Source organism: Salminus brasiliensis, chromosome 17 (genome assembly GCF_030463535.1).
Source record: "Salminus brasiliensis chromosome 17, fSalBra1.hap2, whole genome shotgun sequence".
Lineage (NCBI taxonomy): Eukaryota > Metazoa > Chordata > Actinopteri > Characiformes > Bryconidae > Salminus > Salminus brasiliensis.
In genome coordinates this window covers 11,616,337-11,633,657 of record NC_132894.1, presented here as the reverse complement: position 1 = coordinate 11,633,657, position 17,321 = coordinate 11,616,337, and the positions used below count along the sequence as shown (strand labels likewise).

Genomic DNA, 17,321 nt, shown 5'->3' with positions numbered 1-17,321 from the left:
GCTCTGACCCAGTCGTCTGGTCATTACAATTTAGTTCTTGTCAAAGTGTCTCAGGTTCTTACGCTTGACCATTTAGCCTGCTTCCAACACATCACCCTCAAGAACTGACTGTTTACATGCTCCCCAATCCCACCCCATTGACGGGTGCCACTGTAACACTTCACCTGGTGTTAATGTTATGGCTGTCTGGTGCATAATATGCAAGTTTTTAAGTATGCATCCCCTACATTGAGACTACAGCTCAGAAATGACTCAATTTCAAATACACTGATACTTAAGTGTGATTGGTATTAGGAAACTAAACTACCTGCAGTTCTATGTTGACTGGTTTAGTAAAAATACCCCACAGTATCAAAGCTTCTAGTAAAGACTAGGATGAGAACTGCAAGTTCACCAGAGCTTTCAGTTTGGCCTATATCCTCAATCCCATTTCTGAGATTAAGGTTTCAATCCATTTAATAAATATTTAGTGGACTGCAGAGAGAGCTTAGTTAGGTGTAAGATCTTTTATTTCTCAAACTATTGTTGTTTAGTGACACAGTCTACTGTTTATGTAGACCCCATGACCCTATTCACATATACTGTAATGTTCATTTTGTAAAGTCTAGCTTCATGTAGAGTACCTACTCATATAGTGTGTAAAGTACACTGTCAGTACACCTCCACTATTGCCAACTCTCAAATACATCAAGACATTGGGATTAGCATTTCCACCTGCTGCTTACGGGCAGCTCTGTATCAACTGGTTTAGTGCAGATAGTTTTGGTTTAGGCTTGAACAAGTTTACCAGAGCTTTGACCTATATACTTAATTACTCAGATCAATTCATGAAATCATTCATGCACTGTAGTGAACGTCTGGTTAGACTTTAAGCCTGCTTCTTTCTGGCAATAGCCTCAGCTTGTGTGAACTTGGTGGAGTGGACAGCTTTCCAAAGTAAACAGTACTCAAATGACCTCAGGTCCCTGTTCCATGAGCCTGGTGTTGCAACTGTGACGGTGCAGACTGACGCAGATTCCAGTTTATGAGGATGTGAAGACTCTCCCCCTCAGCAAACTGAGAATATAATGTGCCTTACTTCTGTTTGCATAATCCATCCCTTAGGCAGTGGATGTCCGAACATGTGTGTGTGTGAGGTTCCTGTTTTGTCTGCATTACCCCTCCCGCTTCCCCATATCAAGACACCAAGTCAAAATGTTCAATTTCCAAACAATAATTTATTGAAACAGCAATGACTTTTCACATGAGGTTTGACCACACATATATTACTCTGTTTAAATTACAGCAAATAAGTTATAGCCTACAAAAAAAAAAAAAAAAAAAAAAAAAAAAAAAAAAAAAAAAATCCATTTGTGGTTTCCATATATTGAATCAGTCCCAAAGACATCATCATGTCTTGTAACACTGGCCTCCTTCTTGCAGTCACACAAAGCAGATGCAGTCCACATGCCATTAAGGCAGCAGGCCTCATGTCCATGCACATGAGCGATTCTGCTAGCACACTTTTTTTTTTTCACAGAGTTCAGTCCAGCAAGTCAGCGAGTGACCTGCAAAAAGAAAACCGCACACCATGCTCGCGCTCTCTTTCTACAGTCGTGCTACGCCGCTTCCCCCCCTTCTCGGCTTCTGTCCACAGCGAAACCAAGCGCGCGCCCCCGCGCGGAGCTCCTCCGACACGGTGCGCTCCATCACGGCTTTTCCTCCTACTCCTCCGCCTTTTCCCCCTCCTCTTCTTCTGCTTCTTCTCTTTCCTCCTCCACCGCTACCTCCCTCACGCGGAGGACGGAACCAGGGCTGCGGAGTGAAGCGCACTCTTCCTCCCTCTCTCTTCAGCCTCGTCGCCGTTGGCTGATGCAGAGCGGTGGCCAAAAACACAAAAAGCCCCCCTTTTGCATTCTCGGGTTTGCAATGGCGGTTAATCGCTCGTTTCTTTTTCTCTTGTTCCCACGCGCCGGTCGGTAAGCTTTCAGCGCTCGCGCAGGGACAGGCATGGCACCCACTGGTTTCTGCAGCGGCTCTCGTCGCAGTAGTTGCCCACCTCTTGAAGAGCCTGGCATTTCAGTGGTTGGCATTGAGGGTTCTGTAGAAACAAATGCAAAGACAAAACGACGTTAAGTCAAACGGCTCTGAGAATGACACTGAATGCAAACCGTGGCTAATCGCTAAAGCTAGCATAAATACGCTGATGTATCTATAAGCGCTGGTGGGGGGAGTCCCGAGAGAGTCCGGGGGCTAAGCTATACCGCTATACCGAGCATATTCGTGTTTTTACATACTACGTGTATTACGGTAATACGGAGCACTAGGTAAGCTATCTGAAGTAATGTCATCTTCAGATCTCGTCAAAACGCAAAGTGAAAGTCGACACTTACGGTCACTAGGATGCAGTGGAAGTCCCTGGGCTCGCTGCTGTTGCTGTTGTTGTTGCTGCTGCCCCCGGTGCTGTTATCCACGTCGCCCGGCTCGCCCAGAACCTGAGCGAGGCGCCGCAAGCCGGACACGCGCAGGATGTTGATGTCGTTCTCGCAGCAGAAAGCTTGCAGCAGCGTGAAGTGGATCTGCAGCGCGATGTCGTCCTCGTCCTCCTCGTCCGTGGCCAGCACGCACAATACCACGCTATCTGGATCCCTGTGGTCGAGAAAGGGGGAAACGAATTTAGTGCCAAGTCCACAGAGCATGTTTTTGGAAGGGCTAGCATTCAAGATGACGGTTGGTTCAAACTAGAGTTAGGACAATGTAGGATACTTACACATTCATCAGCTTTGCAGACTCGTAAACCCCAACGGTCAGACAGTCTTGTCTCTGTGCTGCTACCAGCAGCTCTTCTAAGGCTTGGCTCACGGTGTCCATTCTAGAAGAAAATGCAAAACTTGATCAGCAACTTGTGGGTTTGGTTGCATTGAGCGCCATGCACCAACTCTAACTGCACTGAGATACAGCGTCTAATGCATGCAAGAGACACTTAAGACTATGCAAACTCGAACCAAGATCAGAACTTACTTCTTGTCAGCCATATCGCATCCAACGACTTCTTCCAGAGTCATGTTGTGTTGAGATGATGGTAATAATCCAAACGTCTCAAGAAGTACCCCAAAAAGATCACAAAATCCAAGTACGAGAGTGTCGACGAAAAGGCAAGGTAGATAGTAATCCAAACACGTCTCCTAGTGCTCGAGAGTATCCTGCTTGTTAGTCTCGTTCCTTGTGCTCGCCAAGTGTCTTCTGCCGGGTATCAGCGAAACTACGCATATATCTACCGGGGGGGAGTGGTCTCCTCCAACGCACTGTATTACCATTGGCTCTGAAACTTCTCGGCTCTCAGGCCATTGGCTGTTTGTGGAGACTCCAATTCGGAGCCCACGTGGGCCGATCACCCCCCCCACCACCACCACCACCACTACCCCATTTCGGTCTCTGGTTGTTTATATCACTATCGAGTCTGATGGAATTTCCTAAGCTTCCCTTTCACCTTGAATTCAGACATTGCTGAAAATTCAGAAAATTTCATCATGCATGTCATTTTATTAATGTACATGTGCATGTGCCTACACATCATTTATCAAAAAGTCAATTCTGCATATATACATATATATATATATATATATAGTTTTGAGATATTGATTAAATAGGAATACAATGAATGTGCTATAATAATACAAAGCTCTTTTGCAGCCCCACTAAGTTGTAGAGCTTTAATGAAAATGTGTCCCTAATAAACAAACAAACAAACAAAACATGATGTGCCATAGCGTGCATTACACTTGCAGATCTCCTGGCATATCGGTTGTATTTACATTTCGCTTGAGTCTCTGGTTGTCCCCGTACAGTGTGCAGAGGCTCTGGAAGGTGGTGGAGTTTATCTGGAACTTACCTGGAACTTTCATCACTCGCTGTTCTGCTTCCAGAAGCTCTAATTATGGCGACCTGCTCTAGTACGTTGTTGATGGTACAGGTTGTTGTTGTTGTTGTTGTTCTGTTGCCCTCTGCATGGCCCTGCAGAAACAAGGTCAATTTAATAACGAGAACCTAAGACTTAATTAATTAAGCAGAAATAGTCATCGACTAAGCACAAAAAAATGTTTTACACTTTATCCAATGATCTGCAACATTGTATTTTTGATTTCTATTCTGTCTGAATGTGGACATGGATTGTAATCATTTCTGATGTTTTCTTTTAAATAAACACCCCAAAGACACGTTACTTAAGTTTCACGAAATCAAATCACAGACTCCTGACGCCCCCTAGCGAATGTGTCATGTAACTTTTGCATATGCACTTATATTAACAAATTGTAAAATAGAAAAAAGCAAACTAATGTGTAATATTTTTTAATGCCTTTTAAAATAAATTTAATTGCTTCTGAAAATAATAATAGTAATTCCTTTTAAGATGCTAGTATGAGAGTGTCATTATCACGTTTAAAGAACTAGTCCATGTTTTTAAATTCTGCAGAGGAGATTTCTAGTCCGAGACTGCCACCTGGCGGCTATTAATGCCAGGAGGATAATAGGTTTATTTATATTTCAGGCCAGGTTCTTGTCAACTGTTTTGCCGTGTGTGAGATACACTTAATCGCTTAGCTTTCATTTGAAAAAGTATGCTATTGCAGTTCAACCTAATGATCATTGGATGGTCAGACTGCCTCCTACATCTTGCAAGTCAGGGAGGATTACACAAGTGAGCAATGCTCATCTCACTGCACTGAGTTCAGGAAGCTACGTGGAAAAAGTCAGGGGTGGTTGTCTCGCTACTGTCTGTTCTTGGACCCCCTGCTGTACCCATTCAACTGGAATCCACACCATTAGACACCTCTGGAAACTGAGCTTCAACTTGACACCTCAGCTCAGCCATGAAAAACACTTACATCCTGCAGCAAAGCAAAGTCCAAGAGCCTATTAAGTTTGATTAATGTCTTTAGCAAGGTGGAAATGCTTAGGTGGAACACATCACGTTTTTTATTATTCATTACAATTAAATTCCAATTACAATTAAAACTGTTGTAATTATCTTTGAATAATACATTTTAATTATTTTATTTATGTGATTTTCCCCTTTGCTTTATTCCCTTTGGTTTGACTGGCCTGTCATTGTTATTTGTGCACATTCATTTTTTTTTATTGTTATATTTAATATAGCTCGTTTTGTTATTTCTTTTGTTGTGAATTATCAAAACATAATATAATAGTGTTTTTTATGGTGTAATAATTTTTTATTAATACATTCATTTGTTCGACAGCTGTGTATGTATAACATGTATAACATGTAACACAGAAAACAGACTAGATGATAAGGACTGTGTGAAGATTAAACTATTATTATTATTATTATTATTATTATTATTAGCAGTCGTAGTGGCTTCCTAGTTAGTTATTCGCGGTTGGTCACGTTCGCTGACGTTTGTCCAATAGGCGCTATTTTTCAATTGTGACGTATGCACTTTTAAAATCACCGTTCTAAATGGCTTCACCTGGGCTCGTGCGGTGACACAGGGAGACCCGCCGGGGGAGGCTCTCCAGGTTAGCTTCCACTTCAGTTACTGGTTCAGCATCTGTAGTATTTCGTCTAGATGCAGCTGTAAACTTTTTAGTCTGCTCCTCCAGTTTCTGAGCCTGAAAATCTGTATCATGTCTTTGTCCGCAGTATGTCTTCACCCACGTTCACGGATATCTTCCACTGTGAGGAGGGGTCTCACTCCAAAGACCCTTTCTCGTACACTGACGATGGACTGAATGATAGTTTGGATGGGTAAGAACTAAGCTAAGCTTCAGCTGGGGCTCTTAACTAATTCAAATTGTGTTAAGTTTACATGTAGTGTAAGCTAGGTCTGTTTTCAAGGCTCATTGAACATTGGTTTGCAGAAGTTCAGCAGAGCTGACTGATGTGTTTGAAGAAGAAGGGTGTGAGGGTGAGGCCTGGACTCCACCACCAAGTGAACTGAGACAGAAAATAGCTGCCCAGCTTGAGCGCTACCTCTCTGATGAGAGTCTGCAGGGTGATGCGTTCCTGTTAAAACACATCCAGAGGAACAAGATGGGTTATGTCAGCCTGAAGTTAATGACTTCCTTTAAAAAGGTGAGTTAAAAATGGATGGATGATATTTCTCTCTGAAGCTAATGCAGGACAATCTATGAATGTGTGTGTATGTACATAAAAAGATACTGGCATGGTACCAGAATTCCCATATCTGTACAGTCCTGTGCAACAAAGTGTTATTCCATAATGTTGGACATGCACTTCTCTACTCTGGTAGATCAGAGAGCTTACGCGTGACTGGCGTACAACGCTAGCTGCAGCACATACCTCTCAGCAGCTTGAGGTGAACGAGGCAGGGACCAAGGTGCGACGGAGAACCCCTGTTCCTGAATGGCTGCTGTGCATCCCTACGACAAAACTGCTGCTGGCTTGGAATTTCCAGGATAACGTCACTTCAACAGAGGCAGAGAACAGTGGGTCATCTGGAGCAGAGCAGCAGCAAGGCTTTATGGAGACTGCCATGTCTGTGTTTGGTTCACATGGTACAATCACTTCCCTGCGTATCCTACGGCCGGGAAAAGAGATACCTGCTGAGCTCAAGCGCTACACCAAGAAACACACAGAACTCGGGCGCAAGCTGTGTGCAGTGGTGGAGTACGATTACCTGGACGGGGCCCGCAAGGCTTATGAAGCTCTCAAAGCAGAGGAGCATCTGCACGGCGGGAAAGGAATTCGGGTGGTGCTCCTTGGTAGCCGCGGCACAAGAAAGCCTGGAACCAGCCAGAGCCATGCCGAGGAAGAGTCAGAGGAGTGCATTGAGGACGATGGTTCCAAGAAGCCGAACCGGAAGGCCAAGAGGCATCCCTACTCTCTGGAAGATTCAGCCTTGTACAGCTCCTCTGAGTCGGACTTTGCCCCAGCCTCACCACGACCTAACCGAAGGGTCTCCCGCCCCCAGGCCTTGTACGGCAGCCCCTTGGCCATCCCACGGGTGTCTACCTTCCGCTCAGACCCTTACAGGAACCCGCTAGGTAGCCCTGTCGGGAGCCCCCTCATACCCCGCAAGCTGTTCCCTGGAGGCCATGCCGCCTCCCCGTTGGCCATCCCACCTTTCAGTAGCACCCCTACCTCGGCTGGCAGTTCAGCTTACAGCAGAAGCAAAGGCTCGGGGGATTACTCCCAGGACAGCGCAGGGTACGTGGGGAGCCCCTGGGTCCAACGGCGCAGAAATGCTGCCCAGGTCATTCAAGCAGAGAAAAGCTGGCCCATGTCACCCAGTCAGATAAAGAGGCCACTTGGTGTGCTAGTTGTGCGCCAGCCGATGGGACCTGATGGCACCAAAGGCTTCCACAACAGCATTGGCAGGGGAAAGGTGCTGTTGCCACAGTGATGCATTGAAGATTTTCTGCAGTTGGCTTGTGATCTGCAGTTTAAAGCACTTATGTTTTCTTTTAAATCAATGTTTCATTACTGACCCCAGAATGCGTTGCTTATACCCAAGTGAAGAAGCTACTCCTTTATGCTTAAAAAAAAGAAGTTTTGTATCAGATAAATGAATAAATAAAGATGACCTTGTAATGAAAATTTTGTATTTGTTGGTGTCCATTCTAAAAGGGATTTTCCAGGCATTCTTTAGCAGGTCATTTCTAAACCCTTTTTTTCAAATGCCATGTTTAGCTGGTTTTGTAAAATAAGTGAAACCAATTCTCTATAGGCAACTCATTTATTTTCTGTGCATTTGTTTAAAGAACAATTCCTGTTTTATTCTGAATAACATTGGTTAAAAAAAATCTCCCCTTCAGTGTTACACTATGCAAATACAGTCATTATATTAAAAAAAAAAGGCGTCTGACTGTGTAGCGGATAAAGTTAATGCTAAAACCTTGCATTTCCAAAAAGGCAACTTTACAGGACTGCTGTAAGTCTTTCTGTGAGTCTTTCATTTTTTTTAATTTTTTTTTTACTAATTTTGGAGCATTTCTGTTGGTCAAATTGTCAAAGTGAAACACATGTACACACTACTAGACCACTTTTGGCAGGTACTGACCCAGAAAAAACACAAGACCTGCCTGGTGTTGTTTAGCCATCACAAATTGGTTCTTGTCTAAGTAGCTCAGATGCTTATGCTCCCCATTTTCCTGCTTTTAACACCTTTAAACATATCCACCCCTTAATAGATGCCACTGTAGAAGAAGGGTGTGCTAATGTTCTGGCTGATATGTGTGTGTGTGTGTGTATGTATGTATGTGTGTGTGTGTGTGTGTGTGTATATATGTGTATATATATATATATATATACACACACACACACACAACTTTGCTACTTAATAGCCTTTCAAAATATTGAAATTGTTAATATTTGAACAGTTATACAAAACGGTGTCTACTTTCACTGAAGTAAAGAATGTGTGTACTTTGTCTGGTTGATGATATTCCCAATAGTAGTTGCATTATATCATTAAATACCAAAAACTGACTGACTTGCAACATGTAAATATCTCTCAGCACGCTGCAACATTTATAGTGTACATTTTGCTTTTTTTTAAAAAGGGAAACTAGTACTAAACATGAGCCATCACAGAATAACAAAATAGTTTATTAGATATATTCAGAATAAATAGACCAACTCACCATGTTCTTTGAGGCACCAATTAACTCAGTACAAAATAAAAGGTAGCATACACACACTCCTATACCGGGCAGTAACAAGACACATGCCCTGATAACACAAGAACTGTGCCATGATGCAGTAGCACATTTTACCTTTGCATAAAACAAAGAGGAAGATATTGAACAGCTGTATTTTTTTCCCTAGCTGAAAATGTTCAAAAATAGGACGGTTGAGACACTCAGAATATGTGCAACAGTTACTCACTTGAATGAGAGCCTTTATGAAGGACTAATGCAACAATCAATCCAGAAGTGTGACTAGACAACCATAACCATTCCCTTTCCAGATCATACCTACACACACACACACACACACTAAAAGATTTAAACTTGCATAGACTTGATTTCAAAATTACTAAATCAAATTTACTCAAATATTTACTCAAATAAAAAAAATTAAAAAAATCACCACCCCACCAGGCAAACAAGAACTTGCACATCCTGTCTTGACATCGAAAAGGACGAGAAATAAAACTGCAATTACACAAAGCTGCAGAGATGGGATTATCTCCAACCAAATCAGCAGTATGCTTTACTTCTTTAGATGACAAATCAATAGAGACTTGTCTAGCTCAATGCAACAGTAACTTTACTGTAGTAAAACTGTAACCATTTCTCTTAAATCCAGTTGACCTGATCTTTAATGTAATAATAAAGTGAACAAAACGTGTAACTAGGTAAATGAACAGTTAGATTTGGCATCAAGGGAAATTCACTGAAGACTGTAAAGCTGTAGCTTCCAATGCTTCTCCCTTCTCAAGACGACTGCTGTTGTTCCCTTGAGCAAGGTACAGTATGTAAAGGAATACTCCAGCTTTTTCCAACCCTAATCTCTATCTGCTGTAATATGTGGCTGATTACTATGGATATTCATTTTGACTCAAAACTAAGAAGAGAAGAAAACTTGCTAGATACACGTTTCCTATAGAAGCCAGTGGCTGGCCGATTCAGCATAGGGATGTCACAATACACATTTTTAACTTTTAACAATATGGAACAGTTTCTACTTATCCTGTAAAAACTCAATCATACTTCTAAAAAGTCAATAGAAAGTAGGAAAACTAAACATGCCTCAACATAACTGTACAATGTGTGTATTAAAATGATTTGTTTAAAATGTTCTACAAAAAAAAAAAAAAAAAAGACTTGCATTGATCATGCTTGCATCAGTTACGGCACTTCTGTTTTGGCAACTGGACTTTAAGTAAAAGCAAAATGAATGCTGGCATTCCCTTTTTTAGGTCTGTATCAAAAATGCATTATGGTGTAAAATCTGTAGGGACAAAAATCTGTAAAACTGTATTGTTACAGCCCTACTACTTTTTTTAAGGGTTTTCTCTTCGTTTCATCAATACAGGAAAATGAGTCAAAATTATGGTCAATGGTAATCAAACAAATGCTAGAGATACAGATTGGGTTGAAAAATTGCCTCTTTAGGTTCCATTTCCTCTTTTGCAAATCATAACGGCATGGCAAAGCAGGACTGCACAAGCTACTTATTGCCCCTAAACTAAAAAACATTTACAGAAGCTTTGCTGGATGAACCCTATAATTAGAAAACTGGTCGATTTTGTGGTTAAAACAAACATAAAACTATATAAAATCAAAGTGACTAGGCTGTGGTGTTCACATTAAGAAAATAAACTTCACATATAAATGTAGGCCATCCTGCTTAACCGTGCTCTCCCAACACAGCTCTCAGCGGCTCTGGTGACAGCATAGGAACAGCTTGCTGAATGACGTCCGTGCTACTGTACTGAAAGGTAGATGTAAAGTATGGACACACTGCTGAATGGAAAATATATATCGAATAAAATTCAGGCTAACTCCTTCGCGTACACAGTTGCTGTCTGCTCCTATCTTTAAATCTACTCAGTCCGACACAAAGCTTGGAAAAAACAGAAGTTTCATTCTGCTTTTCATACTGTAGTTCCGAATACGACGCCATCCAGCTCCTGATCGTCCACGTCGTCCTCGCTGAGCGAGAAGTCTTTGTGATTGGAAAGGCCACTAGGGCTGCAATTTGACTCGCCGTCAGTGAGCGACGTGTCTGCGGTGGGCTTGCCCAAGTCAATAACGGGCCCCATTCTTTCCGCCTCTGCCATCTGGGCCAGCATGCTATCTAATAACGGACGGCTTTTGCAGATGTTGTCCAGCAGCTGACAGCGGTGCTGCAGCTGGCTGATCAGGGAATCCTTCTCCTTCACCATGTGCTGGAGTTTCTGGATGGATTCCTCTGACTGATAAAGCTTTTCATGGAGGTAGGAAATTTCCCTTGAAAAATAAGGAAAACAGAGTTAGTTGGCTTAGTAGATAGGGGAATCAGGAGTGCTGATGAGCAGTCAGAATGTCAAATGTTTGCAAATGCATGATTGCATGGTTACAATGTTAAAGTAATTCAGTTTCAGGTGAAATGCGCTGTTCTACACAGAAACTTACATTTGTTTACAATATATGGTGCTAAGAACCAGATATCTCAACTGTTTTAAGCCTCCAAGAGGCAACTTACATTGAGGTACAGAGATTTACAGTAAATATGAGAAGCTTCTGGCCTGATACAGAGATTCTGGTACAGAGATTCATGCAAGGCATTGGAAGGCCAGTACCACCAAATATAAAAGTAATAAAAAGTACACTTGTACAAATACAAGTATCAACATTACATTAAAACATGAGATAATAAAAGTACAGATCTCTGAAGGTTCTGAAATGTTTTGAGAAGCTTTTGGACTTAAACTATGTGCATGTAAGGCCTTGTAAGGCAAAAGATTTACCACATTTTCCAACACCACTATGAACATCACATACATCATCTCCGACACCTGTAAGGCCACGGCTTGTTTTGGATAGTAAAAAAATGGCTACATTTGTGTTGTGAACATTGAAACCCATAGTTCTGAACACGCCCACTGCAAAGAAATTGTAAGCTTCTCTACAATGCAACATTTCACAACAAATCACTGTGAATGACTTGGTTTACATCTCAACCATTGAAGTATAGTATGTTCAAGATATTGACCATAGATACCAACCATAAAATCCAAACAAGCCATGTGAAAGCTACTCAGTTACCACATTCTATATGAATTACCCTAGGGTGTCAAACTCAGGCCCTAGGTGGCTACAGGCCTGCAGAGATTACATTGAGATCTAATAAGCTTTGAAATCAGCTGATCGGTTGAATCTGCTGTGTTTAAAGTGGTAAAATGACGAACTGTAATACTGGGACCCCCAGAATCCCCAGAATTACCTGTCTTTATTCTCGGTTATCTCCTGTGTCGTAGCCCTCAGCTGTTCGTCTTTCCGAATCAGGCTCTCCGCCTGCTCCCGCACGGTGTTCTCAGCTGCCTCCAGCTTACGCTCAAGGTCCGCGACTCGCCTGTGCAAAGCAGCCAAATGCGCGTTTGCCTCTCGGATCTGCACCGGCGATGGAGACGACATGTCACCGAACGTGCCGAGCAGGATTTAGAAAGCTCCGGGGGTCTGTCGATTAACAATGATAACTATTTATCCTGGCCGCTGGGAGGATACACATCTTCACCAGCACATCCTCTGCTGCTCCCGGACCTCTTGTGGGCTGACAGCTTGCTCGGCTAACTAGCCAACTAGCTAACTAGCTAGCTATCTCTCAACATACATGGTTCCCGTATTTTGCCGCAATTCCAGCCTGTAGATTGCCTGCTGACTCACAGACACAAGAAAAGCTTAATTTAATTCAAGTGCATTCACACGAACTTTAGCTAGCATAGCATACTGAGACAGCTAGCTAGCTAGCTACTACTACTACTACTACTAGCTAGCTAACTAGCTCAATTTTGAAGCCTTTCCCAGGCTGGCCTCTATACACGGAGCCTGACAAGCAAATCAGGGAAGCTTCACTCGCTCTATAAACACAACTTTCAGCGACCAAAGCGGCTCTTCTGACATGACTTAAGAAAATTCCCAGGCTGTTAGCTAACTGAGCTAGAACAACAGCGCTGGTTCCACTGGTTCCACTGGTTCTCCTCGCCGCTACCGTGACGTGTTCATGTCGCTAGGGCTCCTTGGCAACAAGCGAGCAACCTGTGGCTACCGCGGCCCGGAAGTGAAGCTCCTAAGACAGACCGCTGTCAGACAGATGCAACACAACTTATTCATAAATGGGTTCATAAATTAGTGGTCAAAATTACCACAGCAAATCTTTCCTTTCATGCTCCAATCGAGGCTGAAGTGCATATAAAAATGATCAGTATTATTTTCATATTATATTATATTGACTTTTTCCTGTAATCTTTATTTATTGGGTACTTCACCAGTAGCAGCTCAGAGTGCTTCACATATTGGAGCAAACATTCAGTAATTATAACACAAGAAAAGAGTTACGCATATCAAGTCAAATAAACCAACACATATAATAACATAATTGTGTACCAATTTGTTGTAACTGGATACACACTGGAGTGAAATAACGGTCCTCCAAGGCCATGGTGCAACATAGAGCAGCCCAAGATGGCAGAAAGTACAAAGGTTGGTGTTATCCACAATGCTGGTGGGTTTGTGGATGGAGTGTGTGGTGTAAATATCCATGATGAGACCCAAGAGAGACCCTGGTGATCATCTCAGCTGTCCTGACTATCCGCTGTAGGATCTTGCAGTCAGAGATGTTGCTGGAAAGTCCAAACCACACAGTGATGCGGCTGTTCAGGATGCTCCCTCAGTCCTCTGTAGAACATGGTGAGGATGGAAAGGGAGAGATGAGCTAATAAACTCTGAAGATTAATTTTTATTATTATTACAAATTCAGATTTCCTTGTATGTAACATTTCAAAATGATTTAGCTTTCCATTACAAAATGTGTACAGCAACAATTTAATTCAAATGTATGCATTATTTTAAGTTTCTTATGAAAATATATGTTTTTCTTGCTTATTTATACATATAGTTGCGTTTATGTACTGCATTATATTTATTTTGTATTTATATTAAACATTTTTATTTTTATTCAGTGTATGTAATTCCACAAAGGACAAAATTTTATAGCTGTGACAAACTTAAAAAGGTATAAAAAATGTAAATAAAAAAAACAGTAAGGTTAAATGGCGAGTAATTATGGTGAAGAGTTCATATAGATAATATTGTCGGGTTGAAGAAAAAATAGGTACACAAATGTACATCATTCTCTTCTATTAGTTATATAATTGTGAAAGTAAAATTTACTCTTAGATGTTAAGATTCATACAATCATATAATATAAATATAACATAAACTAATTAAATATAATACAAATGTTTGTTTTCTTTATGTATATATACAGAATTTCTTTATGTATATATACAGATTTTGCTAGTCATAAAAATAGTTTTACATGTTCAAGATCTGATGCCAATAAATGATGGATTAAGATGGGTGGCTTTAATAAAATCTAAAAAGTGAACTAGGGTCCCAGACGATAAGGGGCAGTATGCGCAGCTTGTGATCGACGACGATCCGCACTAGAAGCGGCGGAGCTAAAATCTCGCGATACTTCTCAGTGTCCTTGTTGCCTCCAAGATGGGTTACTGGGAACTCGAAGAAGGCAAAGACTGTGTTCAGAAAACATGGATTACCACCAAGGTGGCCACCACCATGGGTAAGTGAGTTTTATGTACTTGTGAGAAACATCTCGGTCGCGGTGGGTTCTGTATGTGCTCGGTGCTCGCTAGCGTTAACCGAGCTAGCTAGCTTGCTACCCAGCCAGCCAGCCAGCCAGCTCAAGTCACGGAAAGATCACAGTCAAACAGGACATTCAAAAATACAGTGCAGTCTGACATTCAAGAGGAGCAATGAACAGTACAGATGATTAGAGGGATATGGTGGACTGTAGTAATAAAATGGATACACTAGCGAGGCACATGGATGTCAACACAGCGTAGTTATGTAATACATGTATGTAATACAGATGCCATGTGTGGTGCAAACCAGTGTGCTGAGGTATGATACACTGTAATACAATACAATACAGTACACTTATATATAACTAATATATACCACAAATTACAGGCATCTAGTGAGATGGTTTTCCAGTAATGAAAGCTGACAACATTCCTACTGTATGGTGTAAAGAACACCCATGCGCCTGTGCAGCTATAGGTATACAGTAATGTCAGCACCATATCAGCAAGCATTAGTCTAACTGCATAATGTTGCTTGTTGTGGCTTATATTTGGCCTGTGTTTTACTGTGCTCTCAACACTGTTTTCTTTTCAGGGCTTGTGGGCTCAGCGATTCATATAGCGTTATTCCGGCCTGAAACAGCACTTGAAGGCCTGACCAGGGCAGCAAATAGCACAGTTACAATGGGTATGCGAGTATTGTTTTTCTTAATATCACATGCTTATGGTGCATATCAAAATGTAACTCTCTTACCTAATGAGTCACAATTTCAATAATAGTATTATAATAATTGTTCCTGTGCTGATCTGATCATCAATATACAATGATCAATTTAAAGCTTAGTACTTTTGCACTCACTGTTGGTTCTTGCATTCAAGCTTTTCCAATTCAGTCGTGGGCGGTGGGGCAACTATTTGGTGCCCTATTTCATGATGTCAAGTCCCACCACTGTGGTCTGTCAAAATTGTTGGGGATGCATGAAGTAGTGGCACCTTTTAGGGCAGGGATGCCTGTAAGAGTGAACAGGTGGAGAGCCTTCAGGGGCCCTGCCACTAGGGGGCCCAAGAGACAAGTGTTTGGTTCATAAAGCAGCCAAAAGCTTAACCCCCGTTACATTTTAGGGATTTCCTTCTCGAAATACAGGGTGATCCAGTCATTCTTTAATGAATCCAGTATTAATCTAGAGTATTATTTAAGTTTTGGCATGCAATCAATGGGATGCATATTTGTTCAGATTTTTCCATTAGAAATCCAAGAAATATATATTTTTTTGAGATATAGAAATACTGATGCCTGATCATTTTAAATGAATAGTTTGGCAACAAATGAACTGAACATGATTTGTCACTTAGACCATATGCAGCCAAGACATGTTTGATATTCAAAGTTTGCTTATTTAGTTTAGAAGCAAACTCATTTAGTAAAATGAAGTAATACTAATAACATAATAAAAACTGTTCATCTGTGACATTTTAGCATCCCTGGGGGCGGTATTTGGATTGGCCACTTGTCTGACTGCCCATGCTAGGGATGCTCCTGAGGACCCCAAAAACTACTTCGTTGGTGGATGTGCATCAGGTGCCATTCTGGGAGCTCGATGTGAGTTTTGCAGAGACTGCAGCAACAGGCCAATGAAAAACAATTGACTTTTCACCATGTTAATCTGCACATACTGTGCCCAGTAGTTTTTTTGCCATGCACTACAGGATCTCCTACACTGTCTTACACTCTTACTGAAATGGAAACGTAGTCATGTAGCACTTTCATGAAAGTTTTCAAAGCTGGACTGCCAAAAACAACCAAAAAATATCAGACTGGCTCTGCACAATCAACTGGAAGTGAGGTCCGTATTGCCATCTAGTGGTTTAATGAAGAACTGCAGTGTCCTGTGACCGAGGGGCCTTTCACAAGACTGCGGCAATTTGCAGAATGTGCTAAATTATCAGCCAAGTGCATATTTAGACTAAACACATGTGATACTCGTACATAGCCATATAATCTACAATCTCTAGTAATTACTTGTTTATGAAATGACTCTAATATGCTTTATTTTTCTCCCATTGTTTTCTTACAGCACATAGTGTGGCAGTTGGCACAGGAGCATGTGTTGCTCTAGGGACGCTGGCCATGTTCACTAAAGTGGGGAAGATGGAGGGCTGGAGGATGAGTGGGGCACCAAAGTTGTAAAACCTTCACCTGATAGTATGGTGTTCATATTGTACATTGCTTAAATAAATTTTGGAAGGTGAAAGTGTAATGACTGTAATGATTGATTTGTGGATTGAGTTATTGTTAAGTACATTTTTGTTTGGTATTTTTTCCAGTGTCAGAATAGCCACAGCAATGTTAGAGGACTAAGGAAAAAGACATATTGGATTTTAAAGGGCCAATATTACGAGAGGTTACACGTTTCTTCTGCTTCAACCAACAAACAAACAAATAAATAAATAAATGTACAGATATTTAGATTAATAGTTTGAAAGATTATTTGAATACCATTCATTTCACATCTATCTTTCATATCCTGGCCTATGTATTAAAATTGTAAAAATAGTTCCAGAACTTAACAGCTCACTCTGGTTTGCTTTTTGAGTAATCAATTCTTTGCAAGGGAAAGTTCTGTCTCTCTGTGACGGTTCGAGTGGGGGAGTTCTTGATTTTGACAACTACTCAGCTGCACAGCGTTACATCACATATTGTATTAACATATATTAACATGCTGTGTGGAGAATATGTGGACAGTAACTGTGCAGATGATCAGATCAAGAGTCATGTGTCATTATTTTTATTAATATAGCCGTTTTTTTTGTTGTTGCCAGTTTTAATAAAGAGGTGACACCTCATGACTTTGGTTCATGTATTCACTGGATCTGACTGATATAAAATATCATTTTTAAATATGCAAACAATGTGAAAAGTTTGCAGTGTGCTTATCGTCCAGCATTTAGTCTATATAACACCTTTTAAAACAGCGCTGCACTTACATGCAGAAAGCGTGTGTCTTCTGCACGTTTTAAGGTGGAACAGAAAATTCAAACATAAAGCTG

At 41.3% G+C, this 17,321-nt stretch overlaps 4 protein-coding genes across 4 annotated transcripts; 2 read left to right on the top strand and 2 right to left on the bottom strand.

Annotated features, from left to right (window-relative positions):
• Nucleotides 1-1,219: 1,219 nt before the first annotated feature.
• gadd45ba (growth arrest and DNA-damage-inducible, beta a) lies at nucleotides 1,220-3,226 on the bottom strand. The gene is made up of 4 exons (XM_072659969.1): nucleotides 3,001-3,226; nucleotides 2,750-2,851; nucleotides 2,373-2,628; nucleotides 1,220-2,080 (listed from the first exon to the last, which is right to left on the bottom strand). The coding sequence occupies exons 1-4, from the start codon at nucleotides 3,042-3,044 to the stop codon at nucleotides 1,967-1,969; spliced, it is 516 nt and encodes a 171-aa protein (XP_072516070.1). The 5' UTR covers nucleotides 3,045-3,226; the 3' UTR covers nucleotides 1,220-1,966.
• A 2,416-nt stretch (nucleotides 3,227-5,642) lies between these two features.
• On the top strand, nucleotides 5,643-7,364 carry larp6b (La ribonucleoprotein 6, translational regulator b). The gene is made up of 3 exons (XM_072661052.1): nucleotides 5,643-5,746; nucleotides 5,860-6,073; nucleotides 6,252-7,364. The coding sequence occupies exons 1-3, from the start codon at nucleotides 5,643-5,645 to the stop codon at nucleotides 7,362-7,364; spliced, it is 1,431 nt and encodes a 476-aa protein (XP_072517153.1).
• A 1,189-nt stretch (nucleotides 7,365-8,553) lies between these two features.
• On the bottom strand, nucleotides 8,554-12,713 carry vmac (vimentin type intermediate filament associated coiled-coil protein). Its single transcript, XM_072660932.1, has 2 exons — nucleotides 11,894-12,713; nucleotides 8,554-10,917 (listed from the first exon to the last, which is right to left on the bottom strand). The coding sequence occupies exons 1-2, from the start codon at nucleotides 12,082-12,084 to the stop codon at nucleotides 10,563-10,565; spliced, it is 546 nt and encodes a 181-aa protein (XP_072517033.1). The 5' UTR covers nucleotides 12,085-12,713; the 3' UTR covers nucleotides 8,554-10,562.
• Nucleotides 12,714-14,121: 1,408 nt separating this feature from the next.
• On the top strand, nucleotides 14,122-17,117 carry ndufa11 (NADH:ubiquinone oxidoreductase subunit A11). The gene is made up of 4 exons (XM_072660372.1): nucleotides 14,122-14,251; nucleotides 14,869-14,961; nucleotides 15,751-15,873; nucleotides 16,349-17,117. The coding sequence occupies exons 1-4, from the start codon at nucleotides 14,173-14,175 to the stop codon at nucleotides 16,459-16,461; spliced, it is 408 nt and encodes a 135-aa protein (XP_072516473.1). The 5' UTR covers nucleotides 14,122-14,172; the 3' UTR covers nucleotides 16,462-17,117.
• The last annotated feature ends 204 nt before the right edge of the window (nucleotides 17,118-17,321 follow it).